The sequence below is a fragment of the Pleurodeles waltl genome, chromosome 11 (assembly GCF_031143425.1).
Source record: "Pleurodeles waltl isolate 20211129_DDA chromosome 11, aPleWal1.hap1.20221129, whole genome shotgun sequence".
In the NCBI taxonomy this organism is placed as follows: Eukaryota; Metazoa; Chordata; class Amphibia; order Caudata; family Salamandridae; genus Pleurodeles; species Pleurodeles waltl.
This window is the reverse complement of record NC_090450.1, coordinates 268,388,344-268,415,753: the sequence shown is the minus strand read 5'-3', so window position 1 is coordinate 268,415,753 and position 27,410 is coordinate 268,388,344. Positions and strand designations below refer to the sequence as shown.

At 42.2% G+C, this 27,410-nt stretch overlaps 1 protein-coding gene across 1 annotated transcript; it reads right to left on the bottom strand.

The window, feature by feature from the left end:
* Window positions 1–7,431: 7,431 nt before the first annotated feature.
* On the bottom strand, window positions 7,432–26,436 carry LOC138265635 (C-C motif chemokine 20-like). The gene is made up of 4 exons (XM_069213523.1): window positions 26,244–26,436; window positions 19,008–19,125; window positions 15,802–15,882; window positions 7,432–8,013 (listed from the first exon to the last, which is right to left on the bottom strand). Exons 1-4 carry the CDS (start codon window positions 26,317–26,319, stop codon window positions 7,974–7,976), a joined length of 315 nt encoding a protein of 104 aa, XP_069069624.1. The 5' UTR covers window positions 26,320–26,436; the 3' UTR covers window positions 7,432–7,973.
* Between the last annotated feature and the right edge of the window lie 974 nt (window positions 26,437–27,410).

Genomic DNA, 27,410 nt, shown 5'->3' with positions numbered 1-27,410 from the left:
AGGAAGGTTAGTTGCCTCAGTTAATGCTCTCTGGTCAGGTTCCCCCATTTGGCCTGTCACTTAATAGAGGGTTTTGTCATTCATGTATTTCCAAGTCCTATAACATTCCAATAATTCAAGATGCAACTCAGGTGGTTTAATCACTTTGCTTTAATCTAAAATTGCTAAAAGTGTCTTGTGGGTGTGCTCTATGTGTGTCTGGCTGCATGTGGTCAAAATTGATTTGTGTAACAACAAGGAAGCATTGGTGAATTTGATAACTATAAATGTGTACATAATCCCAAAATAAAATTGTCATAGGTCTGATGAGGTTATTATGCTCCAAGGTGGTCTAGAATTTAAATGCCAAACATTCTCTAAGGTTTTAATTGTCATCCTGGTAGATTTCAATATGCATTTGAAGCATGTGAGGATTTGGGTGCACTATATGAGCTCCCTACCACAGGGCTCTATAGGCCTTCCTTAGTATAGATTAACATGTATTTGTTAAGGGAATTGGTGACTTTGCCTTTGGTATGAATGGCAAAGCCTGTGAGGAGCTGGGTGCACTATACAAGCTCACTACCATAGGGCTCTATAGTCCTTCCTTTGTAGAGATTTAGATGTATTTTTTAAGGGAAATGGTGACTTTGCCTTTGGTATGAACGGCAAAGTTGAGTAGGCAGTGTAAACACTGTCCTTCCAGTCTGCAGTGGCACACACAGGGTGGCACAAACAGAGCTGCTGCTCTGAGTAGACACTTTGCCTTACATGCCCGTGGTACACTGGGTACCATATACTAAGGAATTATAAGTAAGTCCATTCCTGCCACTTGGGTGTAGCCAGTTCGACATGCAATTTGTATAAGGTCAGAACACTGGCACTGAGGTCTGATTAGTAAGCCTCAGTGCACTCTCAGAGTCGAAAAATCAGCAGCATCAGTCCAAAAATATGGAGGTGAACAGGCAAAAAGAGGCATTATTTTACAAAAACGCTTCAGGAAGAGGAACTGAGAGGAGACTTACTGAGAACATATTCTATTCCCACTTTACAAACTGAAGAAGATCAAAAATAATGAGGACATCGTTAATATTTATGGAGAGTAGGTGTTTCTTTTTGCAAAATAGACATTTCCAATCAGACTTTCTAGAAGCACACAACTTTAAGCATGAACACCTTAAGGGTCCCATTGATAATATTTTTACACAGACTTGACACTTTCCTTTAATTTTGGATTTTAAACTGATGGCACTATCAAGTAGTGACCATGTACCTTTAAAAGCAACACTCAATTTGGAATCCTCACCTGAGCTTCATCTATGCCTTTGTCCATGAAATGTCTCTGACTTGTCACCACCAGAATTTCTCCTCATCATATCCTACATTTGTTTAACCTGAAAAAAACATCTGAACTAAACAATATTCCCTCTCATGATGAGAACCCTAGACATATTTATGATGATATGCTACAGGATTTGGTCAACTGTCTGAATTTGAACTGGCAAAAAGTCTGCTCCGTAGCTCAAGGGACTGGTATATCGAGGATAAGGAGGGCTCCTTGGTTCGACTCCCAATTCCAGGAGCTGAAAATAAAGCTGAGAAATATGAAACTGCCAAACATTTAATCTACAGAGGGCAGCTCCTATTGGGAAGTACTTAAAATATATAAAGCAAGGATAAGAGGGATCAAAGGCCAATATTATATGAATAACTGGGAGGAAATGTTGACTGTAATCATATCCGGGAACACTCAGAATCTTTGCTGTTTAGGGAAATTTGGTGTTCATGGTAGAAAAACTAGAGCCGGAAGTTTGGTCTCTGAGGAAACGTGGGCTAATCACCTTTGAGCAATATACAAGGGGGGGAGGTGGGAGTGGAACTGGAGAGGATGTGGTACACATAGATGACCTTTTTGCTCTGTTTTCTTAATCAGCACTGGAAAGTACAGTTCTTTTCAATTAGGCTCAGAAAAGCAGCAGGTACAGATGACCTACAATCCTTAATAATAAAATCTAATAAAGGCTGGTGGGTAAAATGTTTCTCTGATGTCTTACAGTGGTGCACAGAATCTAGGGAATACCTGGAAAATCGAAAAGGAACAGTATTAAGACCAATCTTCAGAAAAGGTGACTTGTCTAACCCCAAACAATATTTTTTTAGCCTCGCAGATGTCTGTACAAAGTTCTATGAATAGGTACTTCTACAAGCGTATCAGCAGTGGAGTGAGAAGGCCAGTGAAATCACGTTGGAACAGGGTGGTTTTAAAGCAGGGAGCTCCTTGATGGATCATTGCTTTAGCCTCAGGTCCGTAGTGCAAAAATCAGAATGTGTATTTATTGTTTTTTTTATTGTGTTTGTATTAGTAGAACAGCTCAAGTTAGGAATTTATACGTGCGTCACATGCATGTACCAACTATAGGTTAGTGTGGGTTATTTTCTTTGTTAATTTTCTTTGTTTTACGTTTCTTATCATTTACCTGAGGCAGCTCCTCCATTAGAGTGGAGGAGAGTTGCCCCCACGCCAGCAGCAGCAGTTGCAAAACCTTTACCAGAAAACGATAATAAACTGTGTTTATTATCGTTTTCTGTTAAAGGAGCAGGGCCAAGGGGATGACTAGCAGTCTCCCCTTCAGAGCACATGTGTGTTTGGACAGCTGTCTTGGGCCGGCCAAACACACATGTGCAGTAGGCTCTCTCCAGCCCAGCAACACAGTTGCCGGCTGGAGGGAGCATGCACAGGCTCCCTGGCTATTTTGAGCGGCGTCAGGATTGGCCAAGGGCAGGCTGGGAGCCTGGGCCTGCAGGAGAGGAGCGGTGTGGCGGCAGCGTGCAGGTAAGTGGTTTAAAAAATAAATAAATAATAATGTTTATTCCCCCCTCGTGTGTCGCCCCGCCCCTTCTGCACCCCACGAGCCGCAACTGCCATTTACCAATAATTATCTCCTTTCTTTGGTGCGCTAGAGTAACTGAAACGCGAGTCAACAGTAAATAAACAGATAGACAAAAGAGACAAGAAAACAAGCCGTTCCACATGAGTGGTGCTTTGTGGGATTGTCAGATACTTTATTAATTTGCTTGGGGTTGAGGGACAGGTCTATATTTTTTTGTTATTTGCAAATTATTTGTTGAATTATGTATACTGCTAGAAATGTGAATGTAGACACTGATGCATTTAGTACATAAAGATGTTTTGTATATACATTTTTTCTTGATTGTATGTTTTGGAATAAAAAGAGTGAAGATTATTTACAATCAGTTTCTCACGTTCGCTTTGTAGTATTATTATGGCAAGGATGTTTAAAAAGCCAGTCAGGTCTACAGCTAAGCGAAACCAGGTTTTGCTAAACACCTCTTCACCACTGCCCTCTCTTCCCCCTGTGAGACCAAATATTCGGACACTGATTTGCCACAACCCTCCACTATTTCAGGTTTCAACACTGCTACAGTGGATTCTGTGTTAGTCTTTTGGCTAATTTCCTTGGATCTGTCTGAAGCAAGCCTAGGGCTATGGCAATGCAGTCTTTCTTGTTTTCAAGGACACTTCTCCTATCAGTAATACCTTGAAAGATGGTGCCAAGCTTTCCAGAAAACTCAGTCATAACCTCTCTGAGCTCCAAGGCAGCCTGCGGTAGCAGTCTACATTTCATAATTTGTTCCCCCCCTGCCCACTCTAGAGATTGGGCAGGACATTCTCCTGTGTTGTGTTGCTTATGTTCCCCCATGTTTGTGGCTCGGGTTGATGGATCGTGGGTTTTAGTCCCACCCGCAGCCCTGGGGTGCTGGTTAGCAACAGTGGGTAAATAGATGGCTGCATGTCTACAAAGGGTGGCAGCCTGTCTGTCCTCCTCACTCGCTGCAATCTCGTGACAACGGAAGGTCCCCTAGTGACCACGGGCCTATGAAGAGATGAGAGTCAATCAGCTGGTCAAGCTCCATCCCTGGTACGACTTCTAGGACACTGTCCCATCAGTCGTCTGGACAAATGACTGAAATGGAGGCTCACTCTGGTCAACAATCACAAGGCATTGTCTTTCTCACTACCTACTAAGTTAGGCAGCGGACTCAAGTCGGGAACTCATAAATTATTGTTACTGTCCCTGTTGAGGATTCCCTTTGGGGGAACAAAGAGTCATTCGGGTGCCAGAGATGATTCAATATCACCCAACCAGCATTTTCAGATTTGAGGGAAATCCCATCTGCAAGGTCTCTGAGCATGCCTTGGGCTATCTCTTGGTCATGGCTCTGGAACTCCAGCACCTCAGCAATGGAGCCTCCTCCCAGTGCTTAGTGATGTCTCTGACAAGATTTCTCCTTTTGTCGGCTGTGGGAAACTTGCTGTTGCTCTCTGTTTCAGCCCTATATCCCAGCAATTAATTAAGGGTAAGCCACTCCTACATCATTTCCACTTGGCTTGCACTAGACTCCACGGCATGCATAGTGGCAGAGGCCTCAAGGCCACAGCAAAGCTGCCATATTGGGCTAGACCTTTCTAGGTGGATAGGGCTTCCAATGAGCCGCTTTTCTTATGTGGGTAACTGAGGCTGTCTTCTCATTCAAGAACATTTCCTCTCAGAAATCTGAGAAAAATGTTGACTTTATCTAAAGTTTGATGTTTGCAGGGCATTCTTAGTAAGAAACCATAGTGGGATCCAGAAAGGCCTCACCACTGTAGACTTCGCTGGGTGTCTAGTTTTCAGAAACGTCTGCCTTTAGTATGTTTCATTGGGTGGCAGCTGCACCAAGGCCCAAATACTGCTTCTCCAACATCACCAAAATGGGCCACTTTTTCATGGGCGTAATTTTTGATCTCCATGTTGTGTTATGGGACTTTTCCTGTTTTGGGTGATAGACCCACCCACACAAGCAGGATACCGTTGTTTTCTGGGAGAAATGTGAGAACACAGAATAGTAGAAAACCATGAGCGATATGCAAAAATGACCCCTGGTGGATTCGGAATACTTTCTAGTTATCAGAAGTGTATATTTTCTGGGTTCAGCCATGGCTTTCACACCTTTCCCCCACCAATTGCAAATGGGTGGAAACCACAAAAAGTAGTAAAAATGTACTGCTATTTAAAAATCTGCAAACAGTGTAGTAAAAAGGTGTTTTCCTGCTTGTCTTCTGGTCCGTGAAAGCTAGGAAGATGGTGATCTTGACAAAGCGAAGCTTTTGTAGATGCCAGTTTAGAAAACAAAACTTTCATAGCACTTTTCCCCATTTAAAAAAAAAAACATAAAAGATTCCTATAATGTGGCTCTTATTTCAAATCCTGAAAGGTTAACCCACAAACCCTTTGGAGTCACCAACATGTGAGTAAAACCTGGACACACATTTGGTCTGCATACTTTTTGCGGGGAAAATAAATCTGAAGGCTTAAGCACAAAGTACCACAAACATAAGAAACAGACTCAGCACTGGTCTCAAGCTCAGTAGTCAAAATTATGTTTAACGTGTTAATAAAAATCTAATTCAATGGTGAAAGTAGATTTTTTTTATAACTTAGTGGAAAAGTATCTTTATAAAAGTGGGGTTTATGCTGCCTGAGAGTAAACTGATTAAGAATTGGTTTGCCTCACATCTCTGCTCCAGAGACTATATATCTCTGGCTTACTGCTGACAGCCCTCCTCTTGGAAGTCAATCGCTTGGCCTCTGACACCAGGAAGGTTGGAGTGATCTTAGCAGTAGCCACTTAGCATGGAAGGGGACAAAAGCAATTGGCAAAACAAGAAACAGCTTTGGCTGATCCTCATTTTATGTTAAGATTTTGATTTTGCAAGAATGTTGCTAGGATATTGTTTATGGAATTCTCCAGTCACTGACAAGTGAACAGTATAAGAATGGAAGCTCGCCGCCACCTAATTGGAACATGGTTGGACCTGGGAAGAATAGGAATTGAAAAAGATTCTGACTAACTAATGGGGAGAGAAGACTAAAGGAATCCTGCCTCCCGCTGGCACCCAGGGACTGGAACTTTTCACCAAGAGTCAAGTTGTTGGCCTCCTGTTGCTGCTACAAGGTCACAGAGGAAGAAAGGCTCCCTACTCTGAAGAAGGCCGAGTAGATAATTTGGCACAGGACCATCAGTGAAACCGGAAGGAGAAATACTGATTGCTTGGAATTATTGCCTGCTCTAATCGCCTGAAGGCTACAGGGGAGATCTGAAGTGACGTTCCCAGCATCAACAAACATGTGGGATACTTGGTTGTAGCCGGAAAGCAAGGGCTGTCTCTCAACTGGAACTTTGACTAGAGTCCCTAAAGAGAGTATTGGGAAGATTAAAGGCATTAGAATGTACCATTGTGGAATAGCACTGACTCTGAAATTGACCTCCTATCTTCAATGAGGCGAAACAGTGTCTTGGTAACTTTTCCCTGTTTTTGCTTCTGTTGCAAGAGTAGCCTCTGTTGTCCATTTCTGGATAGTGCACATAGACCAAAGGTGACCTTTGGATCCTCGTTGTTCCCATGGGAATTTATTTAATTAATCTACCTTTAAAATTTTACAAACGTTACAAATCTATATCTACAGATCACTCTAGCCAGTTTTAACTATTGTTCTATCATTTTGCTCATTTCATTTCTCAGGGTTTTCCGTAAATTGGTTTTGAGATTTTGTTGTGTTGCGTTCTTAAATTTAAGGCTGCTTTTTTTGCATTGAGGTTGACATTCATTTCTCTGGGAGCCTGCCTACAGCTTGTGCCATTGCTATCTAGAGTTGAGCACAGATTTTGTCAGAACTGTGTTGTGATTAATCAAATTGTGTTTTGTAAGTTGATATGCGTATTTCCCTTCCAAATTAATATCCCTGGTTCTGTAATTATTGCTCTGAAAAGCAAGGAGATTAAGGGGCATATTTATGAAAAGTGGTGCTGCGTCTAGTGCAGCACCACTTTTCTTGTGCCTCTTAGCGTACCCCTAATGCCACCATGGTAGCGCAGTATTTACAATACGACGCACCATGGCGATAGTTAGGGTGAATAGCGTCATAAATTTTTAGGCTAGTCCGGTGCTTTGCAGGATTAGTGTAAAAAATTATGACGCTAATCCTGCAAAGCACCCAGAGGCCCAAATGCCAATAAAAATGGCAGAAAGGAATCTCATAGATTCCTTTCTGCCATTTTTACAGCACCCCTAGTGCCGGAACGCCTCCTTTGCATACATTATACCTGGCACAGGCTTAATTTTGCGCAAGAGATTTACAAAGTGGCGCAATGCAATCATTGCACCACTTTGTAAATATGGCACGGCGTTTTTCCCTTTCCAACGCCACATTAACATAAAAAATGACGCTAATGTGGCATTTAAACGCCGCAAGGGCTCCTTAAATCCTGCCCTAAGTTTTGCACGTGGGTGCTCCTTGACAGAGTTCAGAGACCAGTAGTCTGGATACAGGAAGTTCTTTCCACAACTTTAGTACACTTGGATTACAATAAAGCTTTATGATACAGATCTTCGTGGCTGCCGTTCCAGCAATAATGTTTATTTTTGCTTTTTTAGTATTTGTTTTCTTACAAACAGTTTTTACTAAGATAAGAACACACCATTAATACAATAAAACACTTAATAAATACAAATATTATTAGTGGCCTTCACAGCAAGTGCACACATAAATTAAATGAGGCAAAAGAAGATGCAAAGACTATGTAGAACCTCAGATAGGAGTCGGGAGTGAAAGAAAAACGCTCCAAAGTTCAGGCACAGGATGTTAGACAGCCATTTTGAAAGTACGACTTAGTCGTCTGCATTCTCCATCTAATGTATGGCTTTATAACTTTACGAAAGGTTTGATCCACATGCAGGAACCATGTTTATATTTCTGTTTACACAAGCGACAAGCCAGGCTGCATTAACTATAGTTTAAAGTATGTGTTGATGAATATGAAGCAAACAGTGCAAAAGCCATCATGGTTTCCATGGAAACTAGTATAGTCAACTAGTTTTGTGGCATTGTTGGCCAGCAACAAAGAAAGTCAGTTTGTACTTATGTTCCGATTCAGAAATTGTTGTAACTTCTTCTTCCCTGACTGGTCTTTCTGTAATGAGCAAAACAAAGAAAGCATTAGGCATAAAGAAACTATTACTATATATCAGCTCTTTTCCTATGAATTTTGCAAAGCTCAGCAGGTTTTCATAAAGGCTATTATTAGTAATTGAGACGTGTCCTGGTAACACCTATTTGACAATAAGTTGCACATTGGCACAACACAGAATTCCGGAAATCCATGGACAGCTTGGGCAGCACATTAACCTACTTCAAAGTCACTTATGTCTGTGGATGGAATGAAACAACCCACTAGAGTTTTCAGGTGTTAATCACTCTAATTGTGTGCTGCTATTCACTGTGGATGGTTAGGAATTCCCAGGCATTGATGAAGCTTATTTCGGACTACAACTATTCGTAGATCAATGTCACACTTCTGAGGCCTTCATATCCTTTGCCTCCTTCACTATTAAAGCAGTCTTCAGCCAGAAGTATAGTGGGGGACTGAAACAGTTGTACACCACAATTTCAAGGTCTAAAATGTCGACCTGCACGTGTATTGACTCCACAGTCAATAGTATCACCGAAAGCATATAAAGGAAAGTACTCACTGGTAATTCTAACTCCACATAGACTTAATTTGATGTTAAAGTGGTGTCGTAGAATCCCATTTAGGTAACGAGACAGCTGGATTTTGAGCAGCAGCACCCCGAGGGTGGGGGACTGAGTCTGATCCCACACCTTGTGACAGCTGTCAGCCTAACCCTTCCCAGCTAGTTAGCAGCACCTCACAAGTACCAGAGGTAGAAGTGATTTGTGGTAGCCTATTGCATGACACTCAGACTTCTCAGGGAAGTCGCAGTGGAGCAGATCTCATCTCTTTCCCTCACATATACAAGTCTCATACATGCAAGGACAAAACAGAAGCAGAGTCTTGGTTAAATAGGTTTTATTAAAGCAACTGCATTCTATGTGGAAAGGCATGAATTGCACTTATAAGGATAGTAACACACAGTGTTATGACAGCAGAGACCAAAAGAGTGAAACACAAGAAGAGTCCCACCATATATTTCATAACAGTGTGCCTAACATTCCTACCTACACTACTAACTTTCTACATGAGAGAAAGTAGCAGTGATAGCCCTAATCTGTCCTTCTGGTCCTGGGAAGGAAGCCCAACCCCCATACCTGTGCAAAAGTAGAGAAGAGCTCTGTTAGTCTGCTGAGAGTCCTCCCACTTAGACAAAGAGGAACCAAAGTGTTTTGGCAGAAACTGCGACAACATGCATCATGAGATGGCAAACTGTCTGGAATATCTCCTCTGAGTTGTTGTGGGCAGAGTGGTGTTTTAAAATAACATATCTGTTATTCTAAGAACTGCCCTGTTGTGACAACACGCATTTTCCTGTGTAGGATAGACAATGTTCCATTTGGACTGGCAACACCCGATAAACATTCTGTACAGCCTTGGGGTGAGCATAAGATGAGTATGTCATGCAAAGAAATGAATAACAGCTTCTGCAAGGAAGGGCAACTGGTAAAAGGAATAAAAAAAACATATCCACTAAAACGAAGCGTTGCTAATATAATAAAAGGAACACAAGCAAAATGTAACTAGGTAAAAGGGCAGAGGCCTCAGAATATTGATAGATAGATGGTAAAAATGTGATATTGCGCGTCTCCACAAACTCAAAGGGCTCCCTTCAGTTCATATTATTGGACAATTGCATCTACTTCTGGTCTTGTTTTGTATCGACCAAGACCCAAAACTAAACGTGATTTACCTAACCAATGAGATCCTCTCAGCTCATTTCAAGACCAATCATAGGCCACAGCTTGGTGGTTAGGAAAGAAATCAACAAAATTACCAACTCTCCTTTGTTCACCAATAATCAATTGAAAAGAGACTCACCATAAAACAAATGGCCTTAGATAGTGACAAAGGCTGAAGGAAGATCTATATGACCTTTGAACCTTGACCTTTGGGCATCCAAAGCACACTGCTCATTCAACTAAACAATAGGTTTTGTGATAGAGACCCTAACAGCACCTAGCCAATTCCTTGTCTGGAGCCAAATATTTGCTTCCATCACAGCTTTTTGGCACTTCACCAACACACATTTATGGACGAAACAGCTTGGACTCGATCAATAAAGAGTGGCTGAACAGCAATAAACTACTTTCACACAAACCACCTGTAAAAAACCCACCTTTTCTGTATGGTCACCCCAGGGTTTTGCCTTTTGCTTAACCTTTATTCTTGCTGGTATTAGAGCTTGACACACTTTAACTCTGCTAATCAGTTATAAAGTACCCGTGCACCCCCTTTAAAGATGGTTGATGTACCACATTCCTAATTGGTATATTTAATTTAACTATGCGTCCCTAGTATATTGTACAGGATGTACCCACAGGCTGAAGTTAAATGCCACTGGTGGACTGCATCACCAATTGTGCCATCCACTATAGTGACAGTGTAAAACATGGCTTCTGGCTAACCATTGTAGCCTGACTGTAGCAGTGTAAAAACTGCAATTCGATCTGCCAAAATAAACACTTTTAAATATTAATAAGGCACAACTACGTAGGCCATGTCACACATTAGGGAGGGTGTATGGTATTTAAAGGAACATGCAAAAATATAATGTTAACATGTCCTTTCAGTGACTAGCATGCAGAAGCTATTTTTCACTGTAGCCCTAGCTTTCATAAATAGAAAACCAGCGTACAGATTAAAAATCCTAATTCTGTATCTCGGAATGGGACTAGCTAGAAAAACAATTAAACAACTCTTTTTAATAATTACTATACTCCAATTCAGTGATGAATTTTTAATACATATTTAGGAACAGTAACACTTACAATGTTACTTTTTCTCTGCCTGAACTTCCTGGAGTCTAGATTTGCATGTGCTCCCCCACTTCTGCTACCCATTAACTAGCATTTGAAGAGCTATGAAAATTGTTCCCAAATTAGAGAACAAAGCCCTTGGTAGGGGGAGGTGTTGTGCATCCCTTGCCAGGATGACCTGTGGGGTTGGGCCCAAGAATGGGATTAACTTCAAAGAAGCATCCCTTGTCACATGCAAATGCCAGCTGACACCTGAGCAGGGCTCATACTTTGGCCTGACAGCCAGGCAGGCTTCAATCACAGTTGGCCTCTTTTTGACATTACAGTGTCAAATCCTGCTGGAGTGGCAAAGCATGCATGACAGGCCTGCTGTGGTTTACATGTGACACTGCGATGAAGGGAAACAGGATTTCAAAACAAAGTTTATGTGTCCACTGTCTGGTTTCCTCAAAACCCTGCTTTGTTCTACCAAACTTCTGTTTCTGGGCTTATTGGAGGTACAGTGACTGTCACAAACTGGATTTTAGTATTAGATATGGGAGCACAAGAGGAATACCATACTACATTCTCCACACACAACCCTGAGTGCTCAGAGCCCAAGTTAAGTATGGCTGAAGATTTTCACCATCTTGAAAATGTCCAAAGTAGGTAGGGTTGGCCCCAGAAACATTTACCCTATTAGATGGGATGTGCTTGGTAGTCATTCCCACCCACTAAATCGTGCTAGGCATAAATGTTGCAACTTCACGCACCCATTTTGAACACTAATCAACCTGTGAAAGATCAGATAAGGACTGAACCTTCTCTCTGAGACCCAGGAAGAGCACTAAAAAACTAGACTTGCTCTCCTTCTTGCACCCAGGACAAAGTGAACTCTAAGGGTCATAAGGCTGGCCACCTGTTCAATTTACTGCTGTACAACAAGGTACAAGAGGCCTTTCCTGCACCTTCCCATCTGACCAGTGGCTCTCACCCTGGACTGGACCCTGCTGTTTGGCCTCTGCCTGACACCATGCAATTCTCTAAGTGCCTCTACTGAGGTCCTTTGGGCTTGGGACTTACAGGACTAAAGTCAGAAGGTAAAGTCTTGGACCAGGGTGAATCTGGTTGAAGTAGCAGACCCACGCTCCATCACGATCACCATGAAATTGCGCCTTGGTTCCAATCTACCACAACTATTGACTATCATTGGCACTTTATTCTTCTTAGTGCTATTCCTTCTTCAGATTTTAAAAATTGGTATCTTCTGTTCCCTTTATTGGAGTTGTGTTATTTTGGTGAAATTTTGTTTTTTAAAGTTTACTTTATTTTTCTAATGCAGTTTGGGGTTTTTATTCTTTTACATTTTGACGTTATAACTTTTTGGTACTGCATTCATACTTTCCCTAATAAGTCTGTCTGCCCTTTGCCATAGCTACCAGAGGTTATCCTCAGGTTAATTTAGTGACTTTAAGGGTTCACTCTGACAAGGGATGTCATTATTCTTTGAGGTGAGCAGTCAACGACCCCAAATATTAATTCAATTTCTTACACCTTCATAAATACATAGTAAAATAAATGTAATATTATTATGTTTTGTTTCAGTCTCTAAAACACTTTGCAAAGCCATCATCAAATACACAGTTTCAAGATGATCTGTATTTAATGCTACAAGTAAACTGACTTTGATGAACAGCATACAACTATTGAATAGCAGAATGATTGAAATATATACTTGCAACTTCATTAGCTACAAACATTTTGGAAACTTCAAACTCTTTTTAGGTAACTGCACTGAACATGTAAAGCATGTAAATGATTATAAATCAGTGTGGAAATTTGTTTGTTAGACCCTGGTACTAAAAGATAGTGAACTAAATATTGTCTGAAAAAAATATTGTGTTCTAAATAACAGATACAAAACATGCCAGATTTATGTGAATAATAAAACGTCTACACCCACTGCGGCAAACGTTTTGTGGCTCAAAAAAGTGATGTGAGTACATTTAGAGTATCCAACAGAGCACCACCTTTTTTCCAGTTAAGGTATTTCACATAAGCATTTTCCATAAGTGCGTTTTCAAATGTATAATCTTCAAATAGCTAAGGAATCAAATTTGTTCAGTATTCATAATGAAAGCGTCCAAGCATTGTGGAAAATCGTATGTCATAACTTATCTGATTGCACAATTTAGTATACTATTCATATTGGCCCAGACGCCCTTCTTCAAAGGAAGCTTTAGGCGGCTATAAAAAACAACAAAAAGCCTTATCAAACTAAAATACAATGGTTTAACAATAGTGCAATTTACATGAAAGGGCCATATTTGCATGATTGAAACTGATACACTGCAATGTGTATAAATGTCAGCATCTCTCAAGGACTTGTAATGCACCTCAAGCTAAAACACACTGTATCATAAAACAATCATAATAAAATCATTGATTGTGCTCTGGACTGTTGAGTAGTAGAATATTGTGGCACACTAATATCATGGACAAAATATGAAAAGGTGAGTGCAAAGTTGGAAGTATAAATTTTCTGTTCTCAACCCCACATCTATGCGCTTTGACAATACATATGTCATCAAGGTACATAGATGTGGCGTTAGGTATAGAAACTCAATACATACCTTTCGATATTTTTTCCTCTGATATTCAGACTGTGATATTTGTACACCATGATATTCTTTAGGCAGTATCCAAGACCCACACCAAAATCATTGCGGATTGAATGAATTATTCTAAAATGAGATGTTATGAAATTTCCACAATGCTTGAACACTTTCATTTTGAATATTACATATCTGTAACTCCTTACACCCGTGAAAATAAAATGTTCAAACATATGTTAAGAGATTGCCTGTTGTGATATACTCAGGGGCGATTCCTACAAGTGGCATGGGCCGTTGATCCCCTGACTGTGAGTCAATACTGACATCCACATATACATCATTTATGCAACCAAAGAGCTGCCTTTCCTGGTAGACAGTATGCATACTGTTTTTACTAGGAGGCATGGTTTATTGGCGACCGACAGCTGGGTCTGTTTAACTGAACTTCGTGTCAGGATTATCAGTATTTTGCTTATGGCGAGCCTGACATGCACAGTTCAGGCTTCCCAAGTCACTGCTGTTAGGGCACTGGGGAAGCAAAGACCTATCCCCATAGGTATGGGATAGAGCACTGTGATCGCAAGTCTAAACCAATTCTCACACTGCTCTTATGCTGTTTACTATTATAAAGAGCATGAGAGCAGTGCTTCCATTGGCTGAGATGCTTGGTGCTTAGTTTCACTTTGTCTGCCCGGCATGCATTGTTCACCTCTTCAGTTCAGCCCAGGGTGAGGGTAGATTTCAAAGAGTCGGCCCGCAGGTGTGGAAAGAAGATCAACTGCTCAGGTAAGTTGGTTGTTTATTGATTATGATTATTTTTATTATGGTATTTTTTATCTTGTTTCTTATGTAATATATAGGTGCTCATGCAAAGTGCTCCAAAACTGTTGGTTGAGTTTGCGCTATGTACAACTGCAAAAATAAATAATTAAATGGTGTTACGGTAGCAGCAGCAGCATGTACCCTTTAATTGCCCCACCATTCTAGAAAGTCACTAGCCGCCACTTTATATACATTCCCTAACAAAAAGTCAGTTCCCTGTTGCACACTCTAAATGTACTCAGATTCCATTTTTGATTTTCTAAACGAGTATTGACCAAGAAATAAGTATTTTGCCTTTGGGGTGTAAATCAAAACTCTGGCACTGAGTTAAATATTTAATACATGTATGCTTTGGTTTTACAAAGTTAATTTATTATTACCCCTTTAGGTTATTGACATGGCAGGTTTATGGATCAATTCTGAATCAAGTTAATGGTGTTGCAAACATGCATCTAATGCTGATGTCATGTATTTGGAAGGGATAAAGTTGTCCACGGCTAAAACGAGAAAGACTTCTCGGAGACTGCCCAGACAGGGTTCCATGAAGCATCTAAACTGTCTCGAAGGAAAATCCTTTACATGGGTTCTGTCTAGACAAGTTGAGCCCCCTAGACGGGAACTTCCCACGATGCCCTGGCTCCCCCTTCTGCAGTACCTACCCTCTTTCTGTGAGGTAGTCTGTACTGGGCACAAGTAGGTCACATCTTTAGGGGGTTTACACTACAAGCCAGATCAACCATTGTAGCTACTATCACTTCGATACAAGAGAACCAGAAATGCAGGACCAGTGGGGATTAAGCATCTAAAGCTGCTAGAAGGAATCTGAGGCAGACATATGGCATGAGGCGAAATGCCTTAATATCCCATCTCAGACCGTATCAGTGCACATAACAGCATGATGACCAAGGAAAACACAACAACAAACCCAGCTCCCCTTCACATGTGACTAATACCATGTTGCTGGCATCAGACATCTGTTCCAGCACAGCGTGGCAGAAGTCCTCATCAGAGTCCCCACCCTCATGCTTGCTGCCTCCCCCTACCCCCTACTACTTATCACATGTCAATTTCCCTGTGTCTCTCCTAATGGTAAGGTTTTGTTGACTAGCTCTATGCTATTATCATGCTCAAGGATGCAGATGTCTAGTTGGGAGACCAAGCCACCGTCATCTGTCCCATCCCGAGCCACACCTTGTAAGTCTACGCAGAAAACTGAACTTCTGGTATGTCAGGTGTGAGTAGACATGGAGTCCATTTTGTGCATTCTGTTACATGAAATTTTGCCGTTCTGGTTATGAAAGCATGGTCACAAATACCAGCGTACATAGAATGAAAGAAGACTGCACAAAGTAATTTCCTCTGTAGGTTTTAATTTTTTTTAACCATAAGTGGCTGTCAAATTACATTATTTTGCCTCATTTTGAGTTTTCTGTTATTCCTCTGGAAGAACAATAAAAGCCCTGAAAACACAACAGTAGACAAAAGTATACTCGGTTACCTGAAAATGTGTGGTAGTGCCGCTTTGGGTTTACATAACCATAATACTTGTAAAGTCTGCTTGTAAAGAATCTTACTTGCTCAGGGTTTCGATCAACACTTTCACCCACTTCTCCTGGGGGTTGGCACACACTCTGAATCTATGCCTAGTGTGGAATCTGGAAGGAAGAGACATGTTGTAAATGCAACACCTAAAAATAACTTTCAGACAATAGTATATCTGGCAAGCTTTCCATAATTCTTTTTTCTGATCAGCGAATCTGAAGTTATGTGAATGGGTTTGGGTGAGGGTGTGGTGTTTGAAGCCCCAGCTACTGACTTTGAAACTTGGGCATCAAGTTTGAGTCCTAGGGTCTGCTCAACATGGTGTGATTCTGGACAAAATAACTTGAGACCTGATTTAGAGTTTGGCAAAGGGGTTACTCTATCACAACGGTGACGGATATCCTGTCCGCCGAAATTAAATCCCATTATATCCCCTGGGATTTATATTTCAGCGGACAGAATGTCTGTTACCAGTGGGTGGAATAACCCCGTAAGGCCCTAAGTTACTTTTCCCAGGATAAAACCATGTTGAGGAGACCTTGGGACTCAAACTTGATTCCCATCTTATGGGATTTATTTTTTGGCGGATGGGATATCCATCACCATTGTGAGACGGAGTAACTCCTCTGCCAAACTCTAAATCAGGCCCTTAATCTCTCCTTGCCTAAAAATGGATCTGGCCTTGTGTAAGTTAGCTGGTGCCCCTGGGCCGCTTGCTTTATAAAACTGCAAAAAAATAAGAAAAATAAATAAACATACGGCATGTTGAAAAGTGAACCATTAGCAATAGATAGCCCAGAATGCAAAATGCCAGGGCTGGTGAAATCACTTTTGGTGAGTGTATCCAATATCAAGTAATTCCATACATGGAGAATTCAAGTCCCCATATCAAGATGTAGACCAAGAATTGCTGTGGGACCACAATAAACCTCTGCTAAGAGCAGGTACTAAATGTGTGGTGGTGAGGAGGGGCCGAGCAGCCTCTTGTGCTGCTGGCTGGAGTGTTGAACCTCGCCTCCTTTGCTTTTACAGCAAGGTTCACCATCTGCATTTCTGCAACCAGTAATCTGGGCCTGGTATTTTCACACCCAGTAATTTTGGGAGTGGGGACACTAGGCCATTCAGAATCAGCCGTGGAGAATGCTTGGGCAGATTGCTAATGAGAGCCCTGAAGCATGAGTTACTAACATTTTTCCATGGCATAAATCAGCCTTAAAACTGCCTTAAATCAGAAAACACCTCCCAGACCCATGACTGTATTTGTCCTGGCTCAAGGCAGTCAGAAGACTGTTATTTCTTACTTCAGGCAATTGTCCTAGTATGGAAAAGACTCAGTGAAGGTGGCCCATGTTTCTTCTCTTAAGACTGTTTTAAGACAGTCTTATGTGAGAGAACATTTTTAGTTAATAAGACTCTCAGGGCCATATGTACGAACACATTTTCCCATAGACACAGAATGGGCAAAACCCTTTGATACATCTGGCCCTAAGTTCAGAAAAACTACAATGTTGCCTCTCTCAAATAACCCAAAAATCATGTTAGTCATCAGAGATACTATGTTTCAGTCCTGAGCTTTTCTTTTACAATAATTGTTTTCAGGTGTGAGTATGTTCAAATGAACCAGCAATATAACTCCCAAAAAACAATGAGCCTGAGTCACACAGAAAAGTAGCACATCTGCACCTTCTGCATAGCTCTTGTGAACAAGTTTAGATTTACTATATTTGTTACGAATGGCTCTCACAGAGAGGGTCTGTCATTTATTTCAATTGCTAAATTTCATGACTCATTGCTATGACATAGCAACAGTTGATAACAAAACACGTTACCCATCTATAATTGTATTTGTTATGTACTAGCCTGAATACCGGATTCTAATTCTAGTGATTTATTGCTATAATGCAGCAACAGTGGTTAATAAAACCTGTTACCCACTGTTGCTATGTCATAAAGGAATTGCAGTCTGCTTTTGCAGTGCTTTCAGAGAGGCTGTCAGAGGAGTACTTGAAAAGAAGGGAGCCCATGATGGAGAAGGAAGGAAAGCCACAGAGATTGGTGGGGTTACGTGGCAGGAGGGCTGTTATTTATATTCTTCTTTATTTAGGATAGAGAGGATAGGCCATGGTATATATGGCTCCCCTATTCCTCCACTGCTACTGCGTAGCAGTTGGGGGCATACACAACATAACATTATGGATGAGTGAAAAGAGAATTATGGGAATGATTTTCACTTTTAGGTTCTGGGTAACATTATAGACAACACGAGACTCACCCTTGTTGACTATTTGATGTTATTAAGAACCCTTCCATCAAAAACATCCCCATAATTCTCTGTTCCTGTTTATGATTCTATGAGTCAATTCTCAAACATTCCTCATAGGCTACAAATAGCACAGTTGAGTGCCAGGAGAATGTGTGTGTGTGTATGTGTGTGTCTAGCTGTGTGTGCGTGCGTGCGTGAGTGGAGAGTGACTATTCATGGAACAAAGAATGCTGAGAAACATCGTTTAATCTGAGAAACATAGTTTAATCAGTAAATCATACAAAAACAAACAACTGGTGGTGCTGTTTTAAACTAAAGCCCTGAACAAATCAATTACGCTCTGTGTGGCGCATGGCTGCTGACTTGAGCTTGAATTCAAACCCTCAGGAAGTGAAATAAATCAATTGCGAGGCACATTTCGCTCTCTTACTTCAATGATTTATCAAGACACAGACCTGTGAATGTATGTCAGGACTTTTTTTTTATTTAATAAAGAATGATATAAAAGTATATTTTTGATATCTGTACGAATTGTGCTTATATGAATGTTTGCATAATACAGAGAATGTGCATACTGCAACAATAATGTTTGTATAATTTGTTTAACTTGATTTGCTCCCCACCGCAAGCCCTTTTTGGCCTTATGTAACTCCCAGAAGTGTGCATGGAAAACTGCGAATGTGACTTAATCCATCCATACGAGGGAATACAAATCTCACCATTTCCAGTGCGGGAAATGGTCGAATTGGAGTCTGTGAAAGCCCACTATCTCTCAAGCGTGTAGTCGTCTCAAACTATAAAGCCAAACCACACTTTGTCAGACCCACTCCTTGCTTGCCATGTACTACTGCAGATTTAAGAGCACTCGCACTGGAGAAGTCTATAGTTGTATAACCATTTATGCCTGTCAGAAATCTTTCTGTTTGCCATCCCTGGATATGTTACTAGTAGCATACCCTGTCAATCATTACTCACATTACGGCATTTATGTCACAGACTTCATCCGCACTCTGCATGGTGAAGCGCCTCACCGCATATCTTGGAAGAGGTTTTCTTGTGTAGCGGTAACAGCAATCATAAGTGGTTGGATAGGCTGAAACAGAAGGAAAAGTGAACAGTGACATTATTAGGCTTCTGGACGAAAGTTACCATCAAGGGAACTAAATCTGGGTTACTTAAAGAAGGCCGTTTAAAATGATGTTGCTTCTCAGTAAAGATCTGAAAGTTACCCAAGGGCAGGAATGCTTTTTGAGTATGGCTGAGGTAAAAGTTTCAAAGCACGGGGAAATCCACATATTAGGTACCATGCAAAGCTCCCAGGTTTCTTAGTTTGTGTAGCCCAACTAGTCCAAGCTTTTGCTTTGCATTGTGGGATTATTAGCTATTATTTCGTTGGGGGTTAAACAGAGGTAGAGGTCGCCGAATAATAAAATCACCCTAGACTCGACCTGCCACTCACCCAAGGACCTGGGAAACCTGGGAGCCCTGGGCACATTTCATGGACGTCAATTCATCAAAATGCCAGGGGTATCAGAAGTGACATCACGCGCCCTTTGACCACCTCTTTCGCTCATATGCACATACTTACACATACACACACATTCACACTTACACACTCTCTCTCACATAAACACACAAACAACATACATTCCTAAGCATTTTTTATTACCACAACTGCCACGGAAGGGCATATTCCAGCTAACTGTACACCATTTTTATAACACAAATAGTCAATAATGTGTTATTATTCACTATCAGTGTAATACAAAAATGACAGAAAACAAATAAAGTGGAGCCCCAACTGACATCCATAAGGACGAGATACCCCTGGGTTGCTGGCACGGAATATGCCACCTCTGAGGCCAGGGGTCGCAAAGGCAGTGCCAGGGGTCGCAAACGGCAAGTCAGGAGGTGCAACTGTGACCCCTGGCGACTCTTAAATGACCTCCATGGCAAATTTCAATCTAATTAAATTAGGCATATTTAGGCGTAGCACAGTCAGAGAAAGTAGACAGGGTTGTTAGAGCCTTGCTTACACTCTGTATTTTTCACTCCTTTTCATTCATATAACCAATCAGTAACAAATTGTAGGCTGCGAGGTATCACAGTTAGGTCAAACAGTGACTCTTGTAATGTCCTCAGAGATCAAAGAAATTGCTTTCATTTCCGCTTCATCTGACATTTTAGTAAAATGATGTCACTTGACAGTTCAGAATGTAATTGTAAGTGTGGTAGAAAAATGCTTGCACCTAAAGATGATTGTTCCATATCTTCCAGCATATTTTTTAAGAGGCAGCTCTAACCCTAGGCCTCTGGAAATATGAAGTGCTGCCACGTGGGCAATGACTAGAAAGGAAAGTACTTGGGATGTGCCATGTCACTTAAGACAGCTTAGCCTGCTGTGACGTTTTAGCCAACTACTCGTTGCACTCTGGGACATCTAACTTTGCCTTTGACATTCTCTATACAATGCTTTAAATGCGTACCTGCACCTTTTTTATTTGGTAGGAAGAGTACCAGTTCTTTTGAGAAATAATCTAACACTGCTGATGATAGAGCATCAGCACGTCTCAGTAGGAGTGGGTAGGCTGTGATTGTGAGGACCTGTATTTCCAACTATCAGTTTGCAACATTGAGTGCAAGTAAGGGCTAAAAAATCCCAGTATACAGTGTTGTTGGTTACAGATGCAGTGACACAAAAGAGTATGGGGTTCACTTATAATAAGGAGCTGCACAAAGGGGAAGGTTCCCTGGTGCTCGTTAAACTCACTTGATGAGTGGATGGTGTATGAGTGCTGTGAAGGGTCGTGAAGTGATGCTGGGGGGTGCTTCCTTTACGGACTAGGTGGTCTCACACACTATATAGTGTCATGCTTCATCATTTGACCACCTAGCCCCACCCAGGTAGGGCAATGCCACCTGGGCGGACTCAACCTCACAGTTAAAAGAACAGGAGGGAGTGCATACATTTTTCACTTTCTGGAAAGTATGGGATCCAACTTAACTAGGGTAAATATAAAAGCACCTAGACAGTCACCTGTGTGAAAAGGACACTTTTAATAGTGGTGTCTGCTGGTGTGTTAAAAAACAGGGATGGGACATCTCTGTGAGAGTAAGGACTCACTGGGTCACCTATCTTAAAATAAATGGCCACCATGTTTCTGCCCTCTACAATAAGCCAAGGAAGGCCTAGGGGCATTCTTCAGGGCCTAGGATCCCTTAAAGTCATGCATTACAGAGAAAACCTACTCCATTTAATGGGAGTGTGGGTAGAATGTTGTGAGAAGTGATGTGGCCTACCTGAAATGAGGAACTACCTAGCGTAGGCCCCAAACCTAAAGGCTACTTGCCCCAGGACTCCAGGAGTGGAAGTGTCCCCTTATAGTCACACAAACGTCAAAGGAGGCGCTCGCTGTGCGCCTAGTCCGTCCCCTCACTGGACCGCTTTAACGGTGAGGTTGAGTCCGCCCAGGTGGCATTGCCCTACCTGGGTGGGGCTAGGTGGTCAAATGATGAAGCATGACACTATATAGTGTGTGAGACCACCTAGTCCGTAAAGGAAGCACCCCCCAGCATCACTTCATGACCCTTCACAGCACTCATACACCATCCACTCATCAAGTGAGTTTAAGGAGCACCAGGGAACCTTCCCCTGTGTGCAGCTCCTTATTATAAGTGAACCCAATACTCTTTTGTGTCACTGGTTCTATATACAGGGAGAAAGTATGGGTTGATTCCTTCTGGTCTGTTTGATTAGTCTCCCTGACTCTCTGCATGTGTTATGATAGGTTACAGATGCAGGACTTGCTGAAGGAGCCACGTGACTTGGGCTACACTTTAGTTCTCTTTTACAGTACAGTGCGCCCTTGTATTACTGTCCCTATCTCCAGGCCGTGCTTACAATAAGCTGCCACTTCCATGTGATCTGATGTGAGTTTTGACGGGGAGGGATATGTAATCCTTGTGGATGGTAAGGGTCTTCTGGGGTTTAGGGAAGGGCGTTGTTAAGGGTTAGTGAGAAGTTTTAAGGGTTCGTTAATGGATACTAATAAGGGGTAGTAAGAGGTTTTAGAATTCTGGGAAGGGCAGTTTAAACAATGACAACGAATTGTGAGGGTTGAGGAATGGTTAGTGCTAAGGGATAGTAAGACTTTTTAGGGTTCAGAAAATGGTAGTGTTGAAGGGTAATAAGGGGTTTGGGTGGTTTAGTGGTGTGAGGGGTTACAATATTAAGGTGTTTTTTGAGTTTAGGAATGAGGAGTAAGCGTTTTAGGTTTCAAGGAAGAAAAGTGTTAGGGTGCAGTAAGGAATTATCAGGGAAGGGTAGTGTTAAGGGCATTTGGGGGTTCATGGGTGGGAAGAGTTTAGGGGTAGTTTGACATCTAGGGTTCAGAGGTAATTTGTCTTTAAGAGTAGTTTGGGTTATTTTTCAGTATATATATATATATATATATATATATATATATATGCATATATATATATATATATATACATATAAAGTCATGCATTGCTATGGTTTGTGTTATAGCAACTTACATTAGATGTATGTGCTTGTTGCTAATTCAAATGTGATCTCATATTCAGAAGTTTAAATCCTTGCAAAACTGCCTTCGTACTTTGGAAGATGACAAAATGAGCACTAATACGTTGGGTAATTGTAACACCTGTTATTTGCGGTGTTATGAAGCAGCTTATCTTGCAAAGAAAGTGCTTAACAAAACAAGTATTGGCAAAGCAAATAGGTATGGGCTTAATGCGCCAACACATGTGACATTAGCACAGTAGAGTTAGAAAAACCAAAAGTGAGCAGCAGGAAAGTACAAAGACGGCTTTAGTGTTAAAGAAGTCCCACATTCAGTTTAAATCAAGCTCCTGTGTACAGAAGGAAGGATAGAGCCAATAGTATTAGATGACAGATAAATACTTAAGTGACCTGTGCTAAAAATATGATTGATAAAGTCTCAAGCAATGGTTGAAAGAGGATAAATGAAGGGAGCAATTGAGTGAAAGAGGAAGAAATCAACCAATATTGTTAGCAGCAGGCGTATTTGACAGCAGCATTGTCAAAATCCAGAACTAAACGTGGTCTAATAATTTTTGCATTTCCTCAACGTCAGTTCCCTCCCCCACTGCATCTCTGTACTACCGCTAAAGTGTTCTGCAAGTTTCAACATGCATGATGTAACTCTTTGCTGTACTGAACGGTAGGTGCAAACACACTTGCTTCACATTTTAAATCACACCTGTTTTTTTCCACTCCCTCTGACGTAAAATGTAAGTTAGGACATGGCTGTAGGAGTAAACTGGAAAATGTTTCCTCCAGCCCCGTAGGTCCCATGAAATGTTACTTATGAAGAGGACTGGAGAGAGGCCAATGTTTAATTTATGCTGGCAGTTGCCAGGTAGAGATCCACTGCATTCAGTTTCGGGGACTTACATCATCACAGTATCAAATCAAATCAAATCATTAACATTTATAAAGCGCGCTACTCACCCGTGCGGGTCTCAAGGCGCTACGGGAAAAGGGGGGGTTATCGCTGTTCGAACAGCCAGGTCTTTAGGAGTCTCCGGAAAGCGGAGTGGTCCTGGGTGGTCCAGAGGCTGGTGGGGAGGGAGTTCCAGGTCTTGGCCGCCAGGAAGGAGAAAGATCTCCCACCCGCCGTGGAGCGGCGGATGCGGGGGACAGCAGCGAGTGCGAGGCCAGAGGAGCAGAGGAGGCGGGTGGGGACGTAGAAGCTGAGGCGTCTGTTGAGGTATTCCAGTCCCTTGTCATGGAGGGCTTTGTGTGCGTGGGTGAGAAGTCGGAAGGTGATCCTTTTGCTGACTGGGAGCCAATGCAGGTGTCTCAGGTGTGCGGAGATGTGGCTGCTGCGGGGTACGTCGAGGATGAGGCGGGCCGAGGCGTTTTGAATGCGTTGCAGGCGATTTTGGAGTTTGGCTGTGGTCCCGGCGTAGAGGGTGTTGCCGTAGTCCAGGCGGCTCGTGACGAGGGCGTGGGTCACGGTTTTTCTGGTGTCGGCGGGGATCCAGCGGATGATCTTGCGGAGCATGCGGAGGGTGAGGAAGCAGGCGGAGGACACAGCGTTGACTTGCTTGGTCATGGTGAGAATAGGGTCCAAGATGAAGCCGAGGTTGCGGGCGTGGTCTGTGGGGGTCGGTGCGGTGCCGAGGGCCGTGGGCCACCAGGAGTCGTCCCAGGTGGACGGGGTGTTGCCGAGGAGGAGGACTTCCGTTTTTTCCGAGTTCAGCTTTAGGCGGCTGAGCCTCATCCAATCTGCGACGTCCTTCATACCCTCTTGTAGGTTGGTCTTGGCGCCGGCGGGGTCCTTGGTGAGGGAGAGTATAAGTTGGGTGTCGTCGGCGTAGGAGGTGATGATGATGTCGTGCTTGCGTACGATGTTGGCGAGGGGGCTCATGTAGACATTGAAGAGTGTCGGACTGAGTGATGAGCCTTGAGGTACGCCGCAGATGATCTCGGTGGGTTCTGAGCGAAACGGAGGGAGGTAAACTCTTTGGGAACGGTTTGCGAGGAAGGAGGCGATCCAGTCCAGGGCCTGGCCTTGGATCCCGGTGGAGCGGAGGCGGGTGATTAGGGTGCGGTGACAGACGGTGTCAAAGGCAGCCGAGAGGTCGAGCAGAATGAGGGCGACTGTTTCACCGTTGTCCATCAGGGTTCTGATGTCGTCTGTGACTGAGATGAGGGCGGTTTCAGTGCTGTGGTTGGTTCGGAATCCGGTTTGTGAGGGGTCGAGCAGGTTGTTGTCTTCCAGGAAGGTGGTCAGCTGTTTGTTGACGGTCTTCTCTATTACTTTGGCTGGGAAAGGCAGAAGAGAGATGGGGCAGAAGTTTTTCAGGTCGCTCGGATCAGCCGTAGGTTTCTTTAGTAGGGCGTTGACTTCGGCGTTGACTTCTCACAGTAAGAGAGAAAAGAAGGAAAGAGACCAAAAATAAAAAGAAAGAAAGGAGAAAAGTAACAAAAGAAAAAAAAAAACTAGGGATGCCAGAAACCATAAAGGGTGAGATAAGGAGGCTGGAAGTGTGGGGTGGTGGAAAAAAGAGGCATTAAGGTGGAATCCAGACAAGCCTTGGTATTCCTCAACCCCTGCATTGGGCAGCACTTTAAAAGCTCATCAAAATAGTTTTGTGCCCTAAATATATTTATTTACTTATTACAAATGAAGCATTGATAGAGAGCTAACACGCATGCCCTTTCCTTTTTTACAATATAAAGCCATGCCACCAGCACTCTATTTAAGCTTTCTTAAACTTTTCACTTCTGCAGACCCACATTGAATCACTCCTGAAGGCTTGAGACCATGGTCTAAGTAATTTCTATAATTTAAACTTCAAAACAATAACAAAAATACAGAAACACGTAATAATCACACAAATTAATAATTATTGCATTTAATTTAGAAACCTTTTTTTTCTAAAAGGCAAAACCATATGCTAGAGTCTGGCATAACGCTTTGACTTTTTTGGTTGTAGTGAAGGTCCCTTTGGTTCGCACACACAATGCTTCATGTGAGGACACCAATCGCCAATACTAGGATCTGACTCCTGTACTCGCTCTGTTCCTGCAAAGATATAAACTTACTATGTTGCCTCCAATTTCAAATTCTTTCACATTTGTATTTACACATTTACAATTTAAAAATGTGTATTTTACATTTTGCTTTATGTATATATACTTTATTAATCTGCAATTATTATTTTAATTTTCTAAACTGTTGTGGACCCCCTGTATTAGTGTTGGGGGATCCCCCGGGGCTCGCAGACCCCATGTTAAGGACCATCACAGCTCTCTATCGTTTTTGAAGTTTGCCATTTCCTAATAGGGTTTAGCGGATTTGGGATTCTAAAAATACCTGGGTAATACACACTCCACTGACCATCATCCCTTCTGGGAAGTACCTATCAGTAGTACAGCAGGTGCAGTGGCATTAGGACCATATGTGTAGGTGCCATTGCATACCATTTACGGCTGCCTTTCAGTGCGCCAGGGTCAATAATTAATTGTCGGACAGACTAACTTCCTTGCTACATTAGGACTGTGGCACTGTAGCCTTACCTTATCAGCCAAAACCGCTAAGCATCCTGGGACTTGTAGTTTTACTTTTCCTGTCATGGGCCAACAAGTCCCTGTGTTCCTACAACAGTCGTGCCACTCACCCAAGAAGGCCACTGAAAGATTAGAAGAGCAGCTCTCACCTTCAGCTATAAGACGTGTGAGGAGAAGCCAAAATAAAAGGAAAGAAACAAAAGCGGTAGCAGGTAGTGTCTTCATCTTCGTTGTCAGCAATCTCTGTGCACCTTTGAGTGCATTCGCTTGAAGCCAGGAGAGGCTGAACAGAACACGGCCCTGTCTTTGGCAGAGTTATGTGGACTGCCAGGTGACACTCCAGCACCCAATAAATCTTTCACACGCCTCTGCTGGGGATTTCCGACCTCGTTCCCTTGTCACTCGGAAGTTGTGAAATTCGTCTTTCTCTTTGTACGCATGGAATCTGGTTTTACAGTCATAGAGAACAGAAAAGGTGAAGTGCCGGCAGGTAAAATGTACTGCACTGATGTCACCTTGGTTTTTCCTCTGTGTCGTGAGCTGGGGTGCAGATGGCAGAGAGACATGGAGAAACATACAGACAAAGAAACCTTAAAAACACCAAACATACAGACTATCAGCTAGATGGATCAGTAGATAGATATATTGGTTAATGGGCAAACACATAGGGAGAGGAAAAAAACATTTTTTGAGTGGTGTCTTTTCATGACCTGGGTGATAAGTTAAGGCACTGCATGCTCCAAACACATTTAACCACCTATTACGAGGGCGGGTTTCTGGAGGTGGTAACGTGTGATTAGATTTTTGAGCATATTTGTTGTGTGGTACTTTACAGCTGGTGATGTGTTTTTTTTTGTTTTTATTGCTTCTGTGGATTTGTGCAGCATTATTCCAATTTCGTGTTGTTTTGTTGTATTGCCTTCAATTTTGACTATATTGCTGTATTGTGCCTTGTCATGTTTCAATTGTGTTGGCATGCTGCTTATGTATGTTATTGTGTTATGTTCTGTTGTCACTTTGGACGCCTCAAAAAATGCTCCCTTATACTTCTAAAGTTCCGGAGACAAGCAACCATTTACAGCTGTCTAAGGTGGTAAAATAGTGCTGCTCCAGCTCTTCAAGTGTTTAAGTAACCCCAAACTGTGGTAGAGAGAGTGCCATAATTTAAAACTTGCAGTGTTCACTTTATGTGTTGTGGCTCGAAATGTGATACAAAGCAGCAAAATTACCAACTTGGTGCTTAAAAAGATACACAGATCAGTAGGAACGTCTAACAGTATTTATCTTTTCACGATGGTGCTATGTGGACCAGTGAC